The 10,991-nt window shown below is 35.8% G+C and overlaps 1 protein-coding gene across 3 annotated transcripts; it reads left to right on the forward strand.

The window, feature by feature from the left end:
* Positions 1 to 444: 444 nt before the first annotated feature.
* Positions 445 to 8,573, forward strand: LOC112716229 (probable acyl-activating enzyme 17, peroxisomal). 3 transcript variants are annotated; one of them, XM_025768096.3, is made up of 15 exons: positions 445 to 707; positions 801 to 1,137; positions 1,883 to 2,012; positions 2,109 to 2,377; positions 2,924 to 3,128; positions 5,118 to 5,158; positions 5,250 to 5,375; positions 5,594 to 5,667; positions 5,943 to 6,163; positions 6,643 to 6,737; positions 6,841 to 7,057; positions 7,320 to 7,445; positions 7,524 to 7,622; positions 7,984 to 8,196; positions 8,302 to 8,573. In XM_025768096.3, exons 2-15 carry the CDS (start codon positions 884 to 886, stop codon positions 8,410 to 8,412), a joined length of 2,181 nt encoding a protein of 726 aa, XP_025623881.1. In that variant the 5' UTR covers positions 445 to 707; positions 801 to 883; the 3' UTR covers positions 8,413 to 8,573. The 3 variants fall into 3 exon arrangements, with proteins under 3 accessions (XP_025623881.1, XP_072061360.1, XP_025623882.1); XM_072205259.1 differs by lacking the exon at positions 445 to 707 and having other exon boundaries at positions 710 to 1,137; XM_025768097.3 differs by lacking the exons at positions 445 to 707; positions 1,883 to 2,012 and having other exon boundaries at positions 710 to 1,137.
* The last annotated feature ends 2,418 nt before the right edge of the window (positions 8,574 to 10,991 follow it).

Consider the following 10,991-nt stretch of genomic DNA (forward strand, 5'->3'; position numbering starts at 1 on the left):
GTTATTTCTTATAATATTTTAATATTAAAATAAAAATTTTTAATATATATTATGTTATTTTTTATATTATTTATTTACTAATTATTTTTAATAATATTTTATTATTTTAATTAATAAAATTATTATAAGACGTTGGTTTTAAAAAAAAATTTAAAATATTCGAAATGAATATTTTAAAATTTTTTAAAAATTATTTTGAAAATTTTTAAAATTTTTTGAAATTGTTTTATATAAATTTTTTTAAAAGAAATTAAAAAAAAATTATTTTTTAAAATAATTTTTTATTTTATTTAAATTTTTTTTTGAAAACTGGAGCAAGTTCATCGACGGCATAAACGAAATTGCAAATTTTGTTGAAGTTCGCTTACTATAACAGCAAACTTGATTAAAACTAACAAGTATGCTTATTAATGCGATAAATTTGTTCTTATTTCTGTTGAATTTGAATCATTCACATCAACAACAATTATCATTAGTGACTAATAAAAAAAAATTATATTATCTAATAAAAATACATGTGAAAAACTATTTTATGTATTTTAAATTAAAAAAAATTGTCCAATTTTAAAAATGTTCGAACTGATGTCAATGATTTGGGTAATTAGTTTTTTTTTTTCTTAATATATTTTCATTCAGGCGACCATGTTATGGGCAGCGTGGCGTGACGCGCTGCTGCTGAATGATAGCTATCCTATCGCTATCACTCAGTAAGAGATTTGATTCTTTCTTCCCATTACGTTTTGTCTACTTTCTTCTTCTTCTTCTTCTCTTTTTAATAGCAAATCAGTTAAACCTTTCAGGGTTTCAACTTCAAAACTATGATAATTGCGTGTTCAAATTAGAGTCCAAGTTAGTCAGTGTGTGTTCGTGCTAATTAGTTCTTATGGCATACAAATCGCTGACTTCAATCACCGTCTCGGACATTGAATCCGTTGGGATTTCAACTGAGGTTGCTTCCGCCTTCCACCGCCGCCTCAAAGAAATCATTGCAACCCATGGAGCTGGCACTCCTGCCACGTGGCACAACATCACAAACACCATTCTCACCCCTGACCTTCCCTTCTCCTTCCACCAGATGCTCTACTATGCTTGCTACATCGATTTTGGACCTGACCCGCCCGCTTGGATACCCGACCCGTATGCTATGCACCTTCTCACTTTTAAGTTTTAATTGCTTCATTTTATTCATGTTGTTGATTCATACTTATGCTTGTGATTCCCCCAAAGTGCTCCTGACATTCATGCCGTGCACTGATTTGGTCCTGAAGTTCCAATTGCATCATTGTCGTCTGTGAGACTGAGTTTCGGGTACCATAGTGTTCCTCAACCCATTTCCATAATTACGTCGTTTTGATAGTTGTGGGCATGTAAAACACTAAAACTATTTGCACACACACTTTGATTGGGCGCCAAAAGCAAAGGACCTCGTTTCACTATTGTCCAGCGTGGCAATGGAGTGCTCGCTCATCACTCCGTTTGCTGACTCACTGTCGCCAAGGGGTCGAGGGACCACTATGGTGCCCAGAGCTCAGTTTCAGGAACGAGTGGATGCCATTAGTGCAATTGGAATCAGGGACCAAACGGGAGCACGTCATGAATCTCAGGACTACTATTTAGTCGTCATTTTGAAAATTTGGTAGATTTATAACTTGAACACTGTTACAAATCGTATCTAGATATATTGAATTGTTAACGTATCAAATTTTCATAGACTCTGGTTTTGATATGATATGTACTAAGGGCCTTGTTTGCTGTATTAATTATTATGTAAGATTTGGGATTACATGTCATAATCTGTGCATTGCAATGATTTATGTTAAGAAATTAAAGCTCCTGAACCTTTTTACTTTTTTTTTTAATTTCTCATTTCATGTGTAATTAGGGAATGTGCTCTTTCAACAAATGTTGGCCAGTTACTAGAGAGGAGGGGTAAAGAGTTTCTGGGTTCAGCATATAAGGATCCTATTTCGAGTTTTTCTGATTTCCAAAAATTCTCAGTATCAAACCCTGAGGTCCTAACCAGGATAATCTCAAGACTTTGTTTTGTACTTTAGTTCAATTTTCTTGTGAGTTGGCAGCGTTGTCATTGTTGTTGTGTATGATTTCAGGTATTTTGGAAAAATGTGCTGGATGAAATGAACATATCATTTTCCACGCCACCTGAATGCATCTTGCGAGAGAATCTCCCGGGAGAAAGCTCGCTAACACACCCGGGTGGTCAATGGCTTCCTGGAGCATCAATTAATCCAGCAAAGAATTGCTTAGTTGAAAATGCCAAGAGAAGTTTGAATGATACAGCAATAATATGGCGGGATGAACATCATGATGATCTCCCTGTGCAAAGGATGACATTTAAGGAATTGCAGGAAGAGGTTTGGTATGCTGTAAATAGTTTCTCCCTTCATGATTAGCTTCCTGTGCTTTTTTCTGTAGTTGTTGTATTGTATAAACTTATCTTCAATCCATGACATTTTAAAACAGAGATTTTAAATTATACTACTGTGTTCTGAGCACCTCAAGTTGTTTATTTCATCTTCAAATCTTTTGTCAAAATTCCTTTGCGGCAGATGGCCATAAAAAACTTTGGTACCATGGTTCATAGCTTGTGTTGCAGTTTTTTTACAGCTTAGAAAATTGTCAGGATAGGCCTGCACTTTGAAAGTACAAAATTCAAGTTTCTGGTTTGTGTGTTTTGAACATTTAGGCTTGAACTAATGCTATCCAAACAAAAACCAAGTCTTGTTTTTGGGGTCAGCTACAAGGTTGGAACCAAATCTAACTGAAGAGATGTAGCTGGTAGCCTTATGCTGTAGCTTTTTCCAACCATTGTAGCATCCTAAAGGACAATTGTTTTAGATTCTTTAGCTTCATTGTTTTATTAGGGGGAGAAAAATGAAAATCTTTTGCTTCTGTGAACTTTCAGGTTGGTTGCATATGCTCTTGAAGCACTGGGTATGGAGAAGGGATCTGCAATTGCAATTGATATGCCAATGCATGTCAAATCAGTGGTTATCTACCTGGCCATTGTTCTTGCAGGTTATGTTGTTGTATCAATTGCTGATAGTTTTGCAGCAGGTGAAATATCAACCAGGCTTAATATATCAAATGCTAAAGTCATATTTACCCAGGTTGACTCCCTCTTCCTTCTGGTCAATCTTGGCTTTACAGGTGTTTGAGTGTTTTATTTATTGAGGTAATGCCCAGAATAGTCCCTGAAATCCCAACACGCTTCAGTTATGTCCCCAACTTTTTAAGATGACCAAATAAATCCCTCAAGTTGCAAAACGTGAATCTCCGTTAGTCCTTTTGTCAACTGAAGTTAGTGATATGCTAATGTGGACTGTTAACTGCCACATTGGCTGTATGATATAGACTGTGACGTGGACACCACAATAATATGTTCAAAATGGTATCTCAAATTGTTTGTTTATACTCAATTCAAACCTATCACTAATTTTAAATCCCTAAAGCCCCAAATCTGAGAATCAGCTTCTCTTATCCTTCGTTCAAGAGGAACCGAGTTCTTTGTTATCTTCTCTCATGTTTCGAATTTTGTATGGTGTCTTATAATTTATTGGTTGAGTTATTACCTTGTACTGGCATGGGAAGTTAGTTAAAATATCCTAGTAAGGATTTATAGGACACGACTGACTCTTACTGAACCATTGCAGACAGACTAACTTGTTTTTTTGTTGTGAATTTTCTTTCACTCCCGTAAAGTTTGACAGCTAGACATTTTTTCCGATCCTTGTTCATTTTATGCATTCCCCCCTTCAAAAACTATTAGACATTAGTTAGGAGCTTTACCATAAAACTCCCCCATCCCCCTCGCACTTTTTCTAAGATTATAATTTCAGGCATATGAAATTTACAAGTTTTAATCACTTAGTCTGAAAGAAGGTACATTCAATGTTTTGCCATAGTCTTGAAATACTATGTTACAAAAAGGTAATATTATGTATGCATGTATTAAGCATGGTGACTATGCATCTTAATGCTAAATCCAATTGGAAAATGCATACTATGTTGTCGGTCCAGCAGAGGAATAATTGGAGCGATTCTATGCTATGCAAAGTGGTGGCTAGGGTTAGCCCATCAAGAATCTTGGTGAGGAAACAAAACCCGATCTGAGCTCTCACAGCAAAGTGAACATCCTCTCTGCCACATTGAGCACAATGCTTGGTGGTATGCCTTTCCTTTGTTAGTCTCGAAAAATAATGTGTTCTAATTCATCCCGGTTATAGTTGACGTCGTTACAGCTCTGAACTACCTCGCATCGCAGAAGTACGATCCTCAAATTCATCTTGTACAGGGCTCTAGAAGAGGTTCGAATTCTCCAAAAGTATGAAGGGACAATGACGGTAATGAGAATGAGTCAGAAATCTGTAAACTAGGAAAGTTAGGTTAGATTGGTATATTTGTCTCTGTTCATAATGTGATTGTCGGAAAATCCTTGCACTTGACAGAGCCAAGGGTGCTAGAGTGGAGCCCCTGCTAGACGATCAAGACAGCAATGAAGGAGATGAATCCATGAGGAAGAAGAAAGAGGTTTTGGTGGGGGACCAAAGAGGGGATATAATTTGACAAAGATAGGAGGAATGCGACGTCGTCTTGATCTTTTTTAGCTTCCACCCCAAAACTATGTTGCATTCCATTGTGCCATGTTAGCTCTTAACTGTACATGTCAGCACTGTGTTAACAATCATTCAATTAGGGACCAACGGAGATTCACATTTTGCAACTTGAGGAATGTATTTGGTCATTTTAAAAAATCACGGACATAACAGAAGCGTGTTGAGAATTTCAAGGACCATTTTGGGCATTACCTCTTTATTTATTTAAAATAGGAAACAAATCTGTTTATTGCGATTTGCAAAATTGTCTAGTTTCCTTTCCTGCTTAGTATGTTGCTACATTAAATAGCTCTATGTAAATCAATTCTATCTTTATGCCATTCATTTAAAATATGGTAAGTGGACCTGGAAGTCAGTTTTATTCATGATGTTTCAGTGTCGACTATTATGGTTGTAGCTGGATTCAGTTTTGTGGCCAATTGCATGTCACAGTTGTTGACTTTTTCCTGTTTGTTACTTCCATTTATCCTCGTTATTTTTCAGGATCTCATTATTCGTGGTGATAAAAGCATCCCTCTGTACAGGTTAAAATATGTGTTACTTTAGTAGAATTGAAGGATCTTTTTCTTGGTTCTCATATGTTTGGTGTCTCATATTGTTCTCTCACAAATGCAGTAGAGTTGTCGAAGCCAAGTCACCTTTGGCAGTAGTTATCCCTACCAGAGGCTCTGAGTTTAGCATGGAATTATGCAATGGTGACTTTTCTTGGCATGATTTTCTGGACAAAGCCAACAGCCTCAAGTATGCACTTAACGTTAGAATTTTTAAGAGATGTAAAATTCATTTGAAATGTTTAATAAAATTGTGGTATAGCTGAGATGTCTTTGTTTCTGTTACTGTATTTCATGTGAGCTGAATTATGCTGAGTCCATATTTTAAAGCTCTTCAGCATGAATAGTCTCAGTTGTTTATGATGATCTGTTGGAATTCTCAATCTTCTTTTCTGTCATGCAACACAGAGGCAAGGAATTCGTAGCTGTAGAACAACCAGTAGAAGCATTTACAAACATTCTCTTCTCTTCTGGAACAACAGGTTCGTTAAGTTTTGTATTTGGGCCTAAAAGAGGCATTTTTAGATGAAAAGATCTGGTACTAATAATGGAAATTTGGCGAAAAGGATTAATTTGCTGTTCACATTTAATTTTTTATTTCTTGGGGACAGCGTTCTCCTTGTCAAAAGTTATCTCAATAATATTTTGTATACAAGTTGTTTTGAAAATGAAATGAGCTAATGAAAACACAAAGTTAATATCAAGACTTAATTCATCATGTGAAGTTAATACATTGTGATCTACTTGGGTGGTATAGGTGAGCCAAAGGCCATTCCATGGACAAATATTACTCCTCTGAAAGCTGCTGCAGATGCATGGTGCCACTTGGACATTCGTAAAGGTGATGTAGTTTCCTGGCCCACTAATCTTGGATGGATGATGGGTCCATGGCTCGTATATGCATCATTGATCAATGGGGCTTCGATGGCCCTGTATAATGGATCCCCTCTTGGATCTGGTTTTGCCAAATTTGTACAGGTATAAAAGCTCATTCTGCTGTTTAAATTTTTAAGAGCCTTTGTTTTCTTGTTCATTATCCAGTCATTTTCAGAAGCTAGGAAGCACAGGTAGAAAACACGGCACGGAAATTTATAGATGAACTACATGATATTCATCTTCCGTAATTATTCCTTTTTACAGTTTTTGTTGATCTTTCTCTGCCTCTAGTTATTAGCTTACCCCCCATTTGATCTATTATTCTTATTACACCACATATGACCAAATCATACAACCTAAACTCCTGAATGTAACCATATGTTAGTTTTCCTTTTCAGCAACTCTTAAAATCCAAAAATTGGCATGCCACAAATTCAGTCAACCTTTTCTTGCACTTGATTTTCTGTTTTTCCAAAAGACAAGAGTAGAAAATACATAATATCTATGCTTTTATTTTTAGGTCACTAGAATTGTTTTTTTTTTTTTGTTTTATAGTTTCCTTCCAACTGAATGCTTTACAGGATGCCAAAGTAACTATGCTTGGCGTAATTCCAAGCATTGTTCGTAGTTGGAAAAGTGCAAATTCCACATCTGGCTATGATTGGTCTGCTATCCGGTGAGTACTAGCTGAATCTACTTCCTTTATTAGCAGCATGTGAATGTGGATCTCATTTATGACTATTAAGTACTTTATCGAAACTACTATTTGAATGATATAGGTGCTTTGGTTCTACTGGAGAAGCATCTAATGTAGATGAATACCTTTGGCTGATGGGGAGAGCTCTTTACAAGCCTGTAATTGAATATTGTGGCGGTACAGAAATTGGAGGTGGATTCATTACTGGATCATTACTACAACCTCAATCACTAGCTGCTTTCAGCACGCCTGCTATGTGCTGCAGTTTGTTTATTTTGGATGAGGAAGGTCATCCTATTGTAAGTGCTACTCATTCAATTTTACTTTCTAGTTCATATATTATGTCTCTCACAAGTCAAAATTATCAGTCTTAGTATCATAGGCTTGTGAATAATACAGTTCTAACAGGCCTTTTAAGTGTTGTTCCAATTCCTGAAGTTCTTTTCTTACCGAATTCTCTGAAACTAAACAAAATTCAATGCTCACATTTCTTTTTTCTTGGGAAAACTAATGCTCATGATAAATAACTTGAGTTTATGTTTGATCTTCTTTATGTTGCAGCCACAAGATGTTCCAGGAATGGGTGAATTGGCTCTTGGTCCCATCATGTTTGGGGCTTCAATTACTCTGCTAAATGCTGACCATTATGCTGTCTACTTTAAGGGAATGCCTGTTTATAATGGAAAGGTAGGATATTATTCTTTTCAATGTGGCAACCATTATCTGTGATAGCTTTAACGCTTACAGCTGAATTTCTTCACTCAGGTTTTGCGGAGGCATGGAGATGTATTTGAGCGTACTGTGAAAGGATACTATCATGCGCACGGTCGTGCAGATGATACAATGAACCTTGGGGGAATAAAGGTAGTAAACTTAGTAGTTGTTCTTGTTATTTTTAGTAATACACTTAGAATGTTAGAATAAATATACATCTAAGCCAAATCTAAAACAGTTATCCTAATCCATATACAGTGTACCACTTTTATGAGCTTTGTTAATTTTGATGCTTAAACATTTGATATCTACAGTGGGTAGAAATAGGAGAGAAACATGAATGCTTGATTTTCATATGAATCAAAATTGGATGGTTGCGTAATTGTTAAAGAAACAGTTCATATCCCATAAGGAGCAAAATTGATTTCCCCGGCTAATTTGAGGGCCACTTTGAGAGTATCTTTGTAATGTACAATTAAATTTGCTGAAAGATACCATCTTGTATGTATAGGTGAGTTCGGTTGAGATTGAACGCTTATGCAATGGGGTGGATAGCAGTATCTTGGAAACTGCTGCTATCGGGGTTCCGCCATCTGGAGGTGGCCCCGAGCAGTTGGTTGTAGCAGTTGTATTCAAGAATCCAAGCACCACAACGCAAGACTTGCACCAATTGAGGATCTCTTTCAATTCAGCTCTCCAAAAGAAACTGAACCCATTGTTCAGGGTACTGATTAATTATTTCTATTATTCATAATGTTCTTGTTCTTAATTACCATATAAAGTGTTTACTTTTGGTGTTTCTTCAAAATGAATGCTCCTTTTTATGTAGGTTTCTCGGGTTGTGTCACTACCATCTCTTCCAAGGACGGCATCAAACAAGGTTATGAGAAGGGTTTTGCGGCAGCAACTTTCTGAAAATAACCAAAGTTCTAAAATATGACAAAAACTATGTTAGCTTTGGTAATAATGTCCCAAGATGTGGTGGGAAATTTGTCACCTATGGAATTCATGGTTAAATAGGCACTCCATGTACCATTCATTATAAATCATAAATCAATATTAATAAAAGAAAACAGTCATAGATTTGGTATGGGAAGAAAACAAGTAAATATATATACTTTGACTGATTCTCAAATCTAACTAATGATAATGTTTTTTAATTTGTTTATTTTAAGGATTGTTTGAAAATATTGCAGACTTAAAATTAAGAAATTAAGGGGCAATATAGACATGTTAGACTTTTACATTAGGCTTGAGTCATCCTTTTCTCATATCACCTAAAACCAAAAGGTAAATAAGTCCATGTCTCATCGACTACAAAATGTCATTGGTTTTTAGAAGTCCTTGTTTGAAACAAAGTGATAACAAGGTATCATATACATACAACCGATCTGTCATAAAATTAACAAACGTATATATGTGGACAGACCTAAAAATACTGAAAATGAATTTGACACCAAAAGCTTATTTTTACTGCAATAAGTTATAGACACTAAAATTAAAGTTTTTTTTTTCAAAGTCAGATAATTCTATTCATAAAGTAAAAAAAAAATATATAGGTGTTTATATATAGGACAAATAAAAGAAATTGAGGACTTCCAAGGTTCTACTATAGAGGTAACATAATATAATAATCTAATAAGAGAGATAAAAAAGTAAAGTGTTCATCAATTAGAAAGTGGAAATTTGTTGAAACTCTTTCTGCAACTTCAAAGCTGACGCCATTATCTCTTCCACACTAATTGATATATTATCAAAGATGAACCTGTTCCTAGTCTTCCATAAAAACCAGCTCAAAATCACCATCATCATTCTCTGAGAGGAGCTATTGGGTTGGGTATGCAAGGCTCCCATTTTCAAGTTCCATTCAACATAGAAATCAAAGTATTCGGTGCTCCTTCTAGTAGCTGGTAAGCCTATTTTTGACCAAATTTCCTTTGATTTTACACAATGAAAGATGCAATGATTGATTGTTTCTGAAAATTATAGGCATCTTCGGCAGATAGGTTGAATCGATGGGATGTGATGATGAAGTTTTTGCCGCATTGGAAGCTTTTCATGGAAGCCCCTCCAGAGAAAAATCTTAATCTTCTCTGAGATTTTCAACTTCCACAGTTCTCGCCACAAGTTTTATTGTCTGATAATCTCTGGACAAAATTCAATGGGAAGATGCGAGAACCCATAAGCCACACGGTACCCAGTACTCACTTTATACAAACCACTTTTATTAAGGGCCTAATAAATTTTATCTTCTCCACCCCCAATTGTTGTTGCTAGCACACGCTGACTAGTGTCCTCAGAAAAAATACCTCTAATTAGAGTTTGATTCCACTGACAATTATAAAGTATTAAGTCTTAGACCATCAATAATGGTTGATTTTGTAGATTAGAAATTTTAGATGAAGAAACAACATAAGGATGTGGAGGAGCAAGCCAAGGATCACTGAAGATTCAGATACTGGATCCATCACCAACTCGTCAAACCGTCCCCTTTTCAACAACCTTACGCCTTTCCAATATGCTACGCCACCCCCACGAAGGTACTGTTCCGATCTTTGCATTCATTATAGAACTGTATCGAAAATATTTACCTTTGAAGAGTCTAGATAGGAGTGATTGTGGCTGAGAGACAACTTTTCAATATTGTTTTTCTAATAACACCAAATTCTGAGCCCCTAGATCCTTAAAACCTAGTTCACCTTCCAATTTCAGTCTTATCATAGTATCCCAACTAATCCATGCCATTTTTCGCTCTGTACCTTTTTGACCCACCAAAATTGGGAGAGTATGTTGTGAATCTCCCTAATTAAAGTGTCAGGAAGACGGAAACATGATAATAAATAAATTGGGATAGCCTCCCCAATAGTTTTGATTAGAACATGTTTGCCTGCAGAGTAGAGAAGTTTTCTTTTCCACCCTTGAACTCGCTTCCTTACCTTGTCCTTGATTTCTCCGAAGATGGCCTTTTTTTTTTATTTTTGGACTGTAGATGAAAGACCCAAATATTTATCTATGCACCAATATGATCAATTTCCAATTTTCGAGCCAGTAGTAATAGAGCAGCGGGAGGAGTATTATTACTAAAGAATAGAGCTGATTTATGCAAATTAAATTAACTTTTTGGCCACTGAACCCCTTGTATGACTGAAGAAGATTGAGAATATTTTCACAACTGTTTTCTGACGCTTTGTAAAAAGGGATTGAGCCATCCGCAAACAATAAATGATTAACAGTATGACATCTTCGATTGATCTGAATACCTTCAATGAGACCATTTTGCTCTATCTTGTTTAACAAAAAGGATAATCCTTCTGCACAGAAAAGAAAAAGGTATCGAGATATGGGGTCTCCTTGACGGATACCTCTATTTGGTTTAAAAAAACTAAAAGGTTGACCTTCAACAACGACAGAGTAAGAAACTGTAGTCACCACCTCCTTTATCCAACCAATCCACCTAGATTCAAATCCCATCTTCTCCAAAATGAACCAAAGAAAATGCCACTCAACACGATCATAGGC

The sequence above is a fragment of the Arachis hypogaea genome, chromosome 10, assembly GCF_003086295.3.
Source record: "Arachis hypogaea cultivar Tifrunner chromosome 10, arahy.Tifrunner.gnm2.J5K5, whole genome shotgun sequence".
NCBI classification, from domain to species: Eukaryota; Viridiplantae; Streptophyta; class Magnoliopsida; order Fabales; family Fabaceae; genus Arachis; species Arachis hypogaea.

Excerpts from the sequence above, each read along its gene's own strand:
- LOC112716229 (XM_025768096.3), top strand. The coding sequence starts at position 884 with ATGGCATACAAATCGCTGACTTCAATCACCGTCTCGGACATTGAATCC. Across the intron at positions 3,129-5,117 it reads CTAAAGTCATATTTACCCAG|GATCTCATTATTCGTGGTGA; the intron begins GTTGACTCCCTC and ends GTTATTTTTCAG. Across the intron at positions 7,446-7,523 it reads TGCCTGTTTATAATGGAAAG|GTTTTGCGGAGGCATGGAGA; the intron begins GTAGGATATTAT and ends TTCTTCACTCAG.